This window comes from Anabrus simplex, chromosome 3, assembly GCF_040414725.1.
Source record: "Anabrus simplex isolate iqAnaSimp1 chromosome 3, ASM4041472v1, whole genome shotgun sequence".
NCBI classification, from domain to species: Eukaryota; Metazoa; Arthropoda; class Insecta; order Orthoptera; family Tettigoniidae; genus Anabrus; species Anabrus simplex.
The window spans coordinates 104,850,710-104,865,651 of NC_090267.1; the positions used below are offsets into that span (position 1 = coordinate 104,850,710).

The following is a 14,942-nucleotide window of genomic DNA, read 5'->3' on the forward strand; positions in this document are numbered from 1 at the left end:
ATGTGCTGATGATTTTACAGTCCAGGGTGAAATATATACTGTACAGTGAAACCTCGTTACTGCATTCCTTATGGAGATGTTTTTGAGCTTAGCATGTCGTAAATTCAAAGTCCTGATTTCCACCGTAGTAATCTATACAAAAACATCTCACTTACTGCATCATGAATTTTTGCTATTACTCCTTTAATGCAATCAGCATTCTCCTAGCGGTGAAAATGTTCTTTGTCATCCCTTGTGCAAGGAATGTGATTTCCAAAACAGATAACAGCCCTCACCACTGGAGGCAGGTCAGGAAAAGCTGCACATAATAGGAAGAGGCCTTGAATTCCTGAAGTTTACAGGGTAAATTGCACCTTCAGGAAGCAAGCTGTTAGCCTCAGGAAAGTTCAATTTTGCTTGGCTGGTTAGCAGTTAGGTTCCTGAATAACCCAGTGAGCCTATTTGCGCTTGTATTTTGCATTCCAGTCAGAAGTCAGAATTTTAATCTGATTTGAGTGATGCAGTGAAGGGTTTGTGATATCTGAAGACATCTCTTTTCAGTTTCAACTCAGTTAATTTATAACTGTTAAGTTCTTCAGTCTGCCAAAACTAATTTTGAATAACAAATTTATAAACTACCTGAAAAGGAAAACATACAGTATTGATATTATACTTGAAAAAGAAACAACTTAACCTCTTAACTGGGCATGACGTATATATTCCGTACGCTGTATGTTACAGGGTAATGGGCATGACGAATATATACGTACTCGTCTTTTACCGCGAATATCTCCTGGCTATAAAGAGCTACTTTGCCGCGTCGTGTATTGTCGTCTGAATTGATGTTTTTCCCGCTCGATGACAGCAAATACCATATGTCACGCTTCTTGAAGCTTATTTGTTTTTATTTTACAACTGTGCGGTGCTACTTGTCTGTAGTAGGCCAAATATGGCAGCATCTAGTTCAAAGCGTAAGTTCGAAACGCTCGAAGAAAACGAGATTATTCAACATTTAGAGAATGATTGTGACGATTTATCTCCTCATAAATCCAAAGATGAGTGGTTTGATACAAATGAAGGCGAGTCTGATAGTGAAAGTGGTTCAGAAAATGAGAATGAAGAACAAGGAGAACAACATGACAAATCGGACGGACGAGGGCGAAGTGCTAGACATGTTTCAACCTTTCCCGCCGCGTAGTGTTTCACGTCAGAAATTCGTATTTTCTGGTGCTAGTGGTGTAAATGTGGACTTCGCCGATGAATCCAAAGTGTTAGAATATTTTGAACGGTTCATAGGTGATGATATGTTTCAACTTATTGACGAACAGCCAATGTGTATGCTAAACAGGTTTTAGAAGCCCATCCAAACTTGAAACCACGCTAACGAGCGAGAGATTAGGTGGATACAAATCCAACTGAGGTAAAACCTCTACTTGGACTTCTAATGCTGCAGGGGATAGTTCATAGGCCAGAAAACAGTATGTACTTCTCAAAACGGGAAAGTATCGCAACCCCTTACTTTTCGAAAATTATCTCTGAGACAAATCACTGCAGTTGTAGTGAGGTAAATGACGTTACGTACCGTGAAGTTAATGTAAAATGTTTGACATTGTCACTAGCATGATGTGAAATTTGTAAATATTCCTTTCTTTTATTTATTTTAATTTTAGGTGATAACATATGAACAAAACACTCAAATTTCAACCAGGTAAATGACCTTGCAGTTAATGAAAAATGGTTCAGAATGTCACATGCATGATATGATATTTATAAATACCTCTTGCTTTTATTTGTTTCAACTTTCGGCTATAAAACAATGGGCCAAACTCGGAAATTCCAAACAGGTAAATGACTTTGCAGTTAATGTAAAAATGGTTGAACATTTCTCTAACATTAAAATTAATTAAAACGCCTTTATTTTACTTTTTGTATCACAGATGAATTATATTAGTGATATTACTAACTTTTCTGAATATTCTACTGTGTAACAACCATCTGCTGAAAAAATACACAGGGCAGGTTACACCAAGCACATCTATAATACCCAGTTAAGAGGTTAATTAAATTAGAATGACATTGTTTCATTCTTAAAAGAACATCATCAGATTCTACCAAAGTAAATTTCAATACCTTCTTAAAGAAGCCAGCCTAAATGATCACATACATTTAAAAAATTCACCCCTGTTTGCACTACATAATTTCTGAACAACATTCCGCACTTTTTGCATTAGCACTTAATGAATCCCACTGGAGGTTACTCTGACTTAAAAGTCTGGAATGTGCATTATGATATTCTTATCTATGGTAAATTCTCTGAATTTACACAGCATTTTGACCATTCCAGATGTTTTAAGGTTATCACTTTGATGTAGCCACAAAGACGCATACAAAATGCTGTCAACTTGCGTATACTGATTTTTATTTACAATTAATTATTTACACATTAATCACACATAACCTAATCAACTGCTGTCACAAACAAAACACACACAACAAAAAAACCACCAACTTTAACAACTGCCTATCGCGAAGCACATGGAGACAGCAACCTTGTAACAGTTGACTGCTGACTGCTTAAATTAGCATCTCAGCCTAAACGCAACACGTGCTCATGTAAAACAAATCCGACTAAACAATAATTCCCTCCAGCATCAAGACCGCTCCCTTATATATGTCGCCCGGCCAGGCTTCTAAAAGGTTATGTCACAGCATATCTTCTAGTAAATTCTAGAGTGCTTAATACATAGTTACAAATGGCAGGAAGGTTCTCCATAGTTCTCGTCTTACCTAGTGTTATTCTGGATATTACAATGTGTAGCACAATACTGTAGTAGATTACACACCATATATACAGGTAAAAATAAATTATATACTATTAATTACAAGTTCTTACATTAACTAAACACATAAATATATACAGCACATATTTCATGACATAACCTCACAAATAATGTGTTCGTAAATAATAATGATATTAATACTAATAAGTGGATGTAAACACTTCTTAGCCATACATCATAAGTAGTAGTAGTAGTAGTAGTAATAATAATAATAATAATAATAATAATAATAATAATAATAATAATAATAATAATAATAATAATAATAATATAAATAATAATTCAAGCTCTATACTTGCATTATTTACCCATGGGTTAAAGAATATTTTTTTCAAGTTATATCAGACTATTACACTTGCATCAACTTATCAGTAAAAATAATATCTGACAAAATACACTTTAATTCAATTCATAGATAGCTCAATCAAATAATTTAGTTTTACTACTACTACTACTACTACTACTACTACTACTACTACTACTACTACTGCTGCTGCTACACAAAAGCCATTCATGTAAACTTGAATTGCATAACAGAAAACTAAAGGAAATCTAGCCAGCCCATTAAAAGCTCATTCGACAACCCCTAAATAGTTTTCAAAAACAATTCAAATTACAATAATAATAATAATAATTTAATAATGGTAATAACAATGACAATGGTAGCTTAATTTGAATGAACTCAAATGTCAAATAAACTGCAACACCACATATATAGGCAAAGCAAAACTAAATTTCCAAGTCGGATTTAAAAAGAAATATATTACCGTAATAATAATAAGCTGCATGCACTGCTCCAAAAGAGTTGTTGAAGTTAGCAAAAATTACATAACGGAAAATTACCGGTATAACAGGCAGCCCATTAGATGCTCATTATGAACCCTTGCATAGTTTACAAAAGAACTGTAATATGATGATGATGATGATGATGATAAGGGGGAACACTAAAGATAAAACACCTGAAAGTAAAACGCAGCATGGCATTGACCTAGCCAGGGCACTCTCCGCGCACAAGTTCGATGGACTGGCTAGCCGGCTGGACTTGCACAAATGACAAAGCAACGGTTTTTCAACACCTCACATTCTATGCCAGAAAGGAGATAAAAGATATACAGATATACAGGTATGTACAATGTGTACATGTGTTGATACCACACACTTTGTTACTCAGACATTTTACATACCTGTATATTTTTATATATGTGTCAGTTTACTGTGTGTTCATTCTTATTGCCATAGCACCCGTTATCAAAATCAAAATCTCTTTATTTGCAAATGAGGTGTCTACCTCGGTGGCAAATGGTACACTAAAATTCATTATTGTCAAGCATTAATATTAAATTAAGAGAAGAAAATTTTCCTATAATACAATATTATACAATTTATGCTAACAATTTTTTCTATTAAACACACAGCTCATCCTTAATAAATTTATATTGTTTACAAAATTCTACTTATAATATCTCCTGTACTACTTACAAATACAGTAATTACAAACTAATTTTATCCCTAATATTTCATCCCTTTCATCGGTAAACTATTCATGTGAACAATAAGTTTCCTTCACCAGAATAAACACCCCCCCTTCCCTTTTTATCTCCTCGGTCTCTACGATAGACTGTGTACCCTTCTGGAAATACTTCTCTATTACCCACCCCTTCTCTCAACCACGATTCCACTCCTATCACCACATCAGTCTCATAAGATTCCATCAATGTACCAAATTTTAATTGTTTATTTACTACACTTTGACAGTTTACCAAGAGCAATCTCAGACCCCCTTCCTCCCTAAAACTTGACTGTTGCAATTGGGTAACTTGAAATTCCTTACTTTCCTGAGTTTCATTTTCTAGTTGACTGAGCCAGCTTGAAGTACAGCTGGCTCTTTCTACTAGTTTTTCTGGTCAGTATTATAACTCAAGGGAGTTGCCTGTTTTACAGTACATATCTTAAGATTAGTAAAATCTAGAACAATATTTGCTCTCTTTCGTTTACCTGAATTGTTTAGATGGAGGCCATGTTTTGTATAACAGTATCTCTTAAAACTGCTGCATTCAATAACCTGAGTATTCCGAAAATGTTTACAAATTTTAACAATATCTGTATTGACCTTGTCCACTTCAATGTTCACACACGAGTCTCTACTCAAATCATGCCTGTGGGGCACGCTCACTACAAAGACGTTAGTATATGTTTAAGTTGTGATCTTACATTCTTGGCGTCGTTGTGAGCTACGTTGTTCGTCCCACCGATGATAAGCACTGCATCGCCGCTCCCGAAGTTCCTAGTCGCTTCTTCTACGCTTTCCAGGACACTGCTGATAGAAGCTCCTGGATATATTTCTCTGGTTGCTGCTATATTCTCGTCGTTTATCACTCCCGCAATTCCCCTTCCTTGGCTACCACCAAACACAGCTACCTTTGCTGATTTAGGCCTAACTGGGTCTTGAATCTGAAATCTAGGCCTGAATTTTAACCTCGGCACAGCAACGGCAGCGGATCGCGATGATTTGGTTTCACGCGCGCGATCACTTTCTTCCAGAATTAAATTATTTAGGGCAGAAAACCGATTTCTGATGTTTATTTCCGGAAATTCAGTTGTAGATTTCTTCTTAGCCGGCCATCCATGAACTACTTGACACCACGTGCTCGAGTTTGTTACTGGTACTGGTATATCACTCGAAGAATGGTCAGTCCCACATTCTAGCGATCACAGTCTTTCTTTTAATTCTTGATTTTCAACTTTAAGAGCCTCATTGTCCTTTTGTAGAATGTTTATAATTTCTAATGCACTTTTGTATTCCTCATCGATTGTTTTCGGTGCTTCATCGTCAACGCCGTCGCCAACTACAACATTCTGAACACACTGCTTACAAATCCAGTCAACATTTTCATTAGTTTTTACGTTTTTTTTAAATGTATCACCAGGACCTACTGAATTCCATGAGTAACATAGAGCACCTTATTTGTACTTTTGTTCCAGAATTCTTAGCATTTATAATGTACTTGTATTAATTATTACTCACCTACATCACACGTAATATTTCATTTTCATTTGCAACATTTCAACCACACTTCATATTGTAAAATTATATTTTTCATAAGACTCTTACTGCTAGAAAACATGTTTTAGGATTTCGCATTTATTTTGTGTATGTTTAATATGGCTGATGATGACCCCGAGTAGGGCTGAAACTAGTCCCATGTAATGTAAATACTGTAAATACAACTTAGTACTGAATAGGTGGAAAACTCTACTTATTATTTATTATATATTATATATATATATATATATATTTATTATTATATATTATTTAATGAGAGAACAAAAATATTATTTCTTTGTAAACCAACAAACAGAGAAATGAATGCCTGCTTCTTCAATATGGTAATGCACACCAAACGCTTGTGTTTTTACGTAAACAATGAAGCACAACAGAGCACACATTTAAGAGTTATCCAGAAATGTCATTCTTACAGACTGAACAGAGTCTCTCATATAAACCCAGACCAATCGCACGGTCTTTGTACTCTGCACTACGGCAACTGCCTTAGCCGAACTTAAGTTGCACGCGGCTGCCCTTCTTTAAGCGTGTATACAATCTTACCTCATAAAAGACGTTGGAAGTATCGTCCTTTCTAGGTTATACAGGCATTCTATCTGGTAACTACATTCTGGCAGACGGGAGTGAGTTCTGCCACTGTAATGTTTCTATTTCATTCATAATGTTTTCTTTCAGTTGCTCCGATGTGTGAGGATTTGTTCGATACATTTTTTCTTTCAGTTTACCCCACAAGTAAAAATCACACACTTTAGGATCTGGAGAACAAGAGGGAAATAGACCAGCACTGATCACTATGTCTGCAAACACTTCCGAGATTATAAGAAGGGAATCTTCTGCTGTACGAGCAGGGGCTGAATCTTGTTGAAATCACCCACACGATTTTTCCTCTTCTGTTAACTGATGGAAGAATGGTGTCAAAATATAATCTTGGTACCTCTCTGCATTTAGTGCTGTCTCAAGAAAAATAGGCCCAATTATTCATCTTGCACTAACAACACACCAAACAGCAATCTTCCTATCATGATGAGGGACTTCATAATCACCATTAGGATTTTCTGCACACCAATAGCAAGAGTTACGGCTGTTCTCACGACCATTATGATCAAACCTGGACTAATCTGAAAAGAATACAAGCTGTGGGTCGAATGAACGATCATTCAATGATGCAAGATACTGCTCAATATCTCTCTCTTGTGGCTGGATGTTTTAAAAATTAGCCCGTGTAAACCTGTATGGTTTGATGTGTAACAGCTTTGTAGCTCTGTGTGCAGAAGAAACCAAAATCCCTACATAATGTGCTAATTTTGTGAGTGATTTATTTGGTGACTGTTCGAAGGTGGCACTTCACCAGGAAATTGCTGGAGAAATGCATCGTGTACCCACTGAGCCGACTCATACTTAAAAATAACTTTTACATATGAAAATATGATGTTGCAATGATAACTGTCTCACCATGTTAACAGTTGAGATTCAAACTGGCAACTCATGCTTGCCAGGTTGAACACGTGCAGGCCGCTTGCAAGGTCAAGAACTATGCGAGAGCCTCCCATACTTCAGCTGCCATAGCGCAGAGTACAAACACCGTGCGTTTGATCTGCGTTTATATGAAAAACCCCGTATTTGACATTGGCTGCTAACATATTTTCTTGTTAAGAAGGAAGATTTTTTTAACAGGTATGCCATAATGTTTTAAATACATTTCATGTTTCAACATACTGAAAAGCTTATCAGTTCTATCTGCTACCGTCATAGGAAGAGCTGAATGAATATGACCATTTATGAAAAAACAACTGAGTAGGCTTTTTTTTTTTATTAATGGACTGTTAAGTGCTCTATGTTGCAGCAATACTAACAGAAGAAACTAACCAGTACACACTGTAAAGATGAAAAGGGAGGCAGACAGAACTACTCCACCTACCCTAGGTGAGTCTTGCACAATATTTTTAACTTTCATTGGTATCTTTGTCCCATAGTAGATTCCATAATCTGTAATAGAAAATACTCCCAAGTTGAATTGTCTTGCTGATTTCCATATCCAGAGGTACAAATCACATCATCTAAAAAATGTTAAACTAAATTTAAATTTTTCTAATATTCATTTAGCATTAATTTTGTGGTAACTACGCAAAAATATAAAAGCAAGCAGTTATTGATTTTAATTATTTTAAAAAATGAGTTAATGCAGTGGACGCCGCTTATTATAATCACTCTGGGATGAAGATGATTTAATAGCATTAACTGATTGATAACAGTAGCCGAAAAATAAAAATTGATAGGTAGCCTCCTGTATTTATTCATAACCTATATGCACTACAATGAAACACTGATTCATAACCTACATGCACTGCAATGAAACAGATACTTGTACACAGCACTGCAATACAATTAACTGTTTTCAGCTATGTAAACTAGTCTCTAATTGTTTTTTTCCTTATGGATGTCTCTCAAAAGTCCATTAATGAATCTTTCATATTCATAATGTTTTCAGAAGTCCACTGACGTACGATGAACACCTCGTCGCAAGATATCTAGCGAATGTTGCATTTCAGCATTTGTTGGTGTTGGGGAAGTTCGGCAACATCGTCATCATCAGCATCACTATCTTCTGCTCCGTGCTCTTTACCTCTCATATCTAATTCTGCGGAAGTAACTGCCTCACATGTCGTCTTCTATCTGTTTCACATCAGTAACGATGCCCTCATCAATGTTCATCCATTCATGAAATTCATCTTCCGTTAAGCCTGTTGGACAAAGTTCAACATTCTCCTCTCCTTCTGGTAACTCTCTTGGATGCACTCTACTCGCATACTTGAGAACAAAATCCTTGGAACCAAATGTGATAACATAAACCGAATTCATGATCACAATAAACGGAAGATTTTCAATGTTTCAGTATTTGTCCGTACGGGACTTCTTAAAAGTGATCATATAATATGACTGATAGCATTATCTGTGATTACAATAAACAGCATCCACTGTACTTCCCAATTACAAATTATGTGCCAACAACAAATCAATGCACAAGTGGCAAGTGATAATCTCAGGCATTTAGTTCCAAAAGAGTAACAAAAGAGAATTTTCTTTATATGAATCGAGTCATATGTGTAAAGATAAGAACATGTACACAACAATAGGTCAGTGTGAGAAGAGAGACCAACAGAAAAAGGAAAAGGACATACACGAAAGGAAAGAAACAGAAGGAGAAATCTCTACATCTTTATACACTGCCATCCTCATATAGATCAGCTCCTTCCTCATTGAAGAAAACAAGCGATCCTCTTATCACATACCAGTTTTGACCTATGGCTGCAAGATTTTTACATGAAGTAAGACAAGAAACAAACCAAGGTGTGGTATTGTATGGAACTGTAGCGTGTGATAGACAACCAGTGCAGAGAGAGAACAGAAACCTTTGAAATGGGTGTTACAGAACAAGATTATAAAGGAGATGGGAAGATTTCATCACAAATAAAGAGAGAGTGAATGAAATTAGTGAGAGAAGAAACTGGCACAATTTAACAACTAATTTAGTATTTGTTCACATAGTTTTAGCGGTAAGAGTGAGTATGTAGGGGAGGGGGAGGGGGGGTGGAGGGGGCAAGAATGGTAGGGAGAAACAGATTGGAGTTAGTAAAAGCTGTTATAGTTACATAGACATGTGGACATGAGAAGATAAGCTTAAGACAGAACAGTATGGAAAGCTATATTGAACTTTGATGACCCAAACAACACTACCACCATTCCATTGACTATTACCATGACACTAACATTGTCATTACCCTTATACAATCCTTATCTAATGAACGTGAAATGTTCAAAAAACACCTCATCACTGTGGATGGGGAGCTGAAAATGTGAATGATGCAGAGTGATGTGAGGTGATAAAGAATGTGTTCAGACTTCAACAGACTGTTTATAATATTTGGGGTCCTGCTCATCGCTCAGCACAAGAGGTTATACTGGGTGGGCAGAATAAAACTGGCTCAGAAAATATTTACAATAGGACCGACACATGATTAACCCTTCTTGATGAATATCACAGAAGATGCTGGAAATGGCCTCATCACAAGGAATGAAAAATTAAGGATCCAAAAGTCCTGACTCCACTTCCCTCAGAAATCCCCGACAGAACTCAACACGTGAAGGTTCGCCTGGACGCTTTAACGCGTGCACAACAGTAAATTTGTGAGAATACAGATGCAGCTCCTTTTCAATGTTTCGACTAGGACCGATAAATGAGGTCAAGATTTTGTTGGACTTTGTTCCAGGCTTTTCTTCACATGAGCAATGTTTTCCGGTATTCAAACTCTTTTGGATAGTTACGTTTTTTAATTCGCAACAGAGCCTGTATCACGCCATTTTGTCACTATGTTTTGCATTGCAGACTTTGCTGGATGTTTGCCAAAACAGTTCCAGTCTTAAAACTTTTGCACAAACAGTTCTACAAAGGTTTTTGACGAATCGTGCTTCGCATAACGCTTGAGAATGAACATGTACTGTTTTATTGTGAGCACCAGTTTGTGTTGCATTCAACTGGTCTCTAAAAACATCTGCTCCAGTCACTCACTCACATGTAATGACACAGCGACGAACTCAGACCAGTTTTATTTTGCCCACCCTGTACAATAATACATAGAGTTACAAAAACTTGTGATCTGAACCTAAACATGTAATGAAAAAACACTACACAAAGTACAACCAAAGTTCCTCTGAGTTGAACACTAAGTGGTTCCTACTGTACCCACCTGGCTTTCTTTGGAAGACTGTCGTAACAAGTGATTCTCCTCCGACACTCGTTCCAGAGCAACCAACCTGCGTTTCAGCTCTGTATTCTCTGCTTGCAACTGCCTGTTGAAACTTTCTAAAGCTGCCAACTTCTGAGTGCCATCATCACCAGTTGAAGATTGGCCTATACCTGAAAATACAGTACCGGTATATGAATGAATACACTGATGGCAGAAATGGTCACTACAATAACTGAAGGTAAGAATACACTGTTGAACAAAACCTTCGGTTGATACTAAAATCAAGAGATCTAGCAAAATGATCCAACCAATAATGGGCATGGGGATTGGGGAGGGGGGAATGTCACAATCCATTCCTCACTATTCCTTTTTTTTTCTAGTTTGAGGAAGCCTGATAGTTTATAATAATAATAATAATAATAATAATAATAATAATAATAATAATAATAATAATAATAATAATAATAATAATAATAATAATAATAATAATAATAATAATAATAATAACAACAACAACAACAACAACAACAACATTATCGTGGATCACAGAGGTGTAAGAAGGTGCTGGGGTGAATGGGTGGACAAGGAATTGACCAGAGTATAAGTTAATGCTCTAAATTTTGAAATTTTATTTCTTTCCTTCCTTTTATAAAAAATATGATAGAAAATTTGGAACAAATACCAATCAAGAAAATCTAAATGAGATTGTCAGCTCCTACAATTACAGTGGACTACAAGTCTGACTATTAGGTACCAAAACTTGAGAGAATTATCAACACAATAACATACAAGGAATGAGCATTATAGCTCTGAACAGGTACACTATCCTATAAGAGAGTGTTTGCTCCAATCACTTATACAGCCTAGGAGTCTGATCTCCAAAAGTAAATTCAGTCCAGCCTCTCAGAGACACAAATTCTTGCATCACAAGGTTACATATATATTTAAGTAAAATTTACGATTCCACCTATTCAATACAACATATTTTTGCAATGAAGTTTTTACATTACAGTTTAATGTTTATTTAGTACCAGTTTCGGCCCTGTTCGGGGTCATCATCAGCCATAAACATAAATTGTACAATTGTACATATTTAACCCTATAAATGTTACATTGCCGGGCGCGTGGTGAATTTCGTTCACCATTCATTTTTCTTAGTCTTAGCAACTAGTTAACAAGTACTAACTCTTACATGACTGATATTGTTACCCCTTATGTGCTTTATAATCCTTAGACATAATAATTACAACACAAATTACAAGTGACAGTACATACTTATAATAATAAAAGGTAAAAATGTTCATGGGTTGAAGACTGAAAATAAAATTGAAACAGATGAATACTTAACTCATGAGAACTTAAAATGATACACTTCTAACAATCTTCATTAATCATTATCATTATTCTCACAGCTTACACATCGAATGCATCTTTTAGAGTGTGCTTTACACACAAAGTTATGACACTGATTACACTTCATTACGGTCACTTGATTTTGTTTCCGCTCACAGTGAATGCATCGTCCTCTCTTCGATGGCACTTTTATTTATTCTGATGTTTCTTCCTGATGGTATGGGGATAACAATGCTCGGATATCCGGAGGCAGTGTTCCTATCTTAGCACGTTCAACCAACCACTTATTCATGAGTTTAAACAAAAGATTCTTCAAAAACACGCATCTCTTTACTGGTTGGTTCTTTGGATTCCCTTTGTAAAGTGCCTGACTATTGATTCCGGCAATCTTGAGTAGAAGAAAAAAAGACGCACATGGTCCACCTAGGGGTTTTCCGGGCTACTCAGTACTTGCCTTCCACTTGGTCGGAAGTATCGACTCCGCCTTTAGTTAGATTATAATCCAGTATAGCATGGGTTTTTGAACTATTGGGATCCACAGATAACTGCTTTATTCCTTTTAGGAACATGAAAAATGAGCATGATTTCATACTGAAACCCAAACGTTGTTGAACCAAGTGGCCTATCTTTATGAGGAAGAAACTGCTGTGGAATTTGTCTTTTATTCTTCCTGAGAGTGCCTATACATGTTATTTTATCTTCTACAAGATCAAGGCCTAGGTCATAGCTAGTATATCAGTTGCTGATTGTTAGATTACGATTTTTTCCCTTCACGTGGTCTATTAGACGTTTCACTATATCATATGGTTTATTAGACAGTTCATAGGGGCCAGGAAGTTGCTTGCCACAGTATAACTCCAGTGATGAAGTATAAAAAGTTTTAGCATCATTCAGGGCGTAGAATTTTAACCCATACTTTGCTGGCTTATTTGGCATAAACGGTATAAATGCACATCTCCCTCAAAAAGACACTAGCTTCTCATCTATTGTTACAAATTCACTTGGTGTGTAGCTCTTTTTACAGTTCACTACAAAGGAATCCAACAATGTGTGAACTGCTGCTAGTTTATCTATTTGCAGGCAATCGTTACGAGTAGTTTTGTCGTCAAAACGAAGACTCTGTAACAAAAATAGAAACCTCTTTGACAACATGCTGCTCTTGTTATTCCCATTCCAGTTCCATCTTTTGCCCAGATTTCTTCCACAGATGTGTACTGTTCATCTTTCAAACCAGTGAGGTACAATAAACCAATCAAAGCAATTATTTCTTCATGGCAAGTGCGTTTAGCATCACGCTCACGACTGTAAGTCACTTCTTCACAATGCCTCGCAATATAAATGTTAGTAAAAGAAACTATTTCATCAATCATTTCAGAATCAATCATGTGTAAGAAAGCATCCATTTCACACGACACTGTTTTCGCATCTCCTTTTGGACAAGAAAATATTTTTATCACATTTTTTGATTTAATCCTAGAGGTGGCCCTTGAAAAGCTAGTGGTGCACCACATTGTTTCGTCTTTCCCTAAGAAAACATCCCTCTCTAGTTCGTCGTGTTCACAGCTATCAACTAGGCCTACATTACCTTCTTGTTCACTTTCACTGTCATGATCAATGTCTGAATAATTTACCACTTCATCATCACCATCAGAAATACCACTAACTTCAGCTCCCTCGGATCCTTTCTCCTCATGAGATAATTCCTCTAACAGCGTTTGTATGTCTTCATCCTTCACAAACTTTGCCCTCTATAGTCTACATTTTAAAATAATGAAACTCCAAAAACGTTTAGGGTACAAATTTACTTACATTTCCGGGCACGTGGTGAAGAATGTTCACCAAATGACGACACATGCGAGTCAAGGTCGAATAGCGTGAGACGTACAACTTCCTGAAGACATACCGCTACACTGAGGGTACCGATAAGACTTCATCGGAAGGTACTACCAGCGCCATGGCTGTATCTCTTAGGAACTAAAAACTACAGATGAATTATGCAGGTTGGTGAACGAAATTCACCAGCATGCCCGGTTTAGGGTTTTAAAAAAGGAAGGAAAGAAATAAAATTTCAGAGTCTTACAACCGTCAAAACTTGTGTGAAAGATACGCATTTTAAGAACAATTAGTACCTAGAAATTTATTTGTTCTACTCTAACGGCACATAATTGCCATATTTTGAAGCATTTGTGCTTATTTTACGTCATATGTATAACTTATTAGCGTTAAGCAAGGTCATACAACTGCCAGAACTTGTATGAAAGATTCGCGTTTTAAGACCAATTAGTACCTAAAAAATATTAGTATTACTCCAACGGCATATATTTAACACATTCTGAAGCATTTGTACTTATTTTATAAACTTTTATAATATTGTGTCTAGTTAATTCATGTTGTTCAGTGCTTCACAAGGTCATACAACTTTTAGAACTAATGTGAAAGATACACATTTAAGAACTTTAGTATCTAGAGTCAACTATAGCCACTCTATAACAGCATTCAATTTGCCATACTCTAAAAGTATCTGTGCTTATCTCTAAACTTTTATCATCTTTGTGTCTCATCATCATCTAACATTTTAACTTGACAGTGTCATATTTGTCTATTTTAATCTTAATGTTATGTTAAAATTGTATTGTTTTAGGACCATCTTCAGTAGATGATTGTCAGGAGTTGGAAACCGAAACAGAAGATACAGAAGGAGAGACACAGAGGGCAACAAGAAGCTTCTCATTCACAAATGAAGATATTTTCAGAAAAATCCAACTGCTTCAGCAAGGAAAAGCAGCAGGAAGTGATCAAATTACTGGGGAGGTGTTAAAGACAATGGGGTGGTACATAGTGCCTTATTTAAAATTTCTCTTTGACTATGTCATAAATAATAGTGTAATACCAAAGGAATGGAAGGAATCTATAATAATACCAATTTATAAAGGAAAGGGTGATAAAAGGAAACCAGAAAAC

At 36.2% G+C, this 14,942-nt stretch overlaps 1 protein-coding gene across 1 annotated transcript in view; it reads right to left on the reverse strand.

Annotated features, from left to right (window-relative positions):
• The window catches only part of LOC136866041 (bridge-like lipid transfer protein family member 3B), a 458,695-nt gene that overhangs the window by 5,425 nt on the left and 438,328 nt on the right, over window positions 1-14,942 (reverse strand). Inside the window, exon 18 of the mRNA XM_067142666.2 lies at window positions 10,629-10,798. Within this exon, the coding sequence (XP_066998767.2) occupies window positions 10,629-10,798 (170 nt within the window). The remainder of the gene's footprint in view (window positions 1-10,628; window positions 10,799-14,942) is intronic.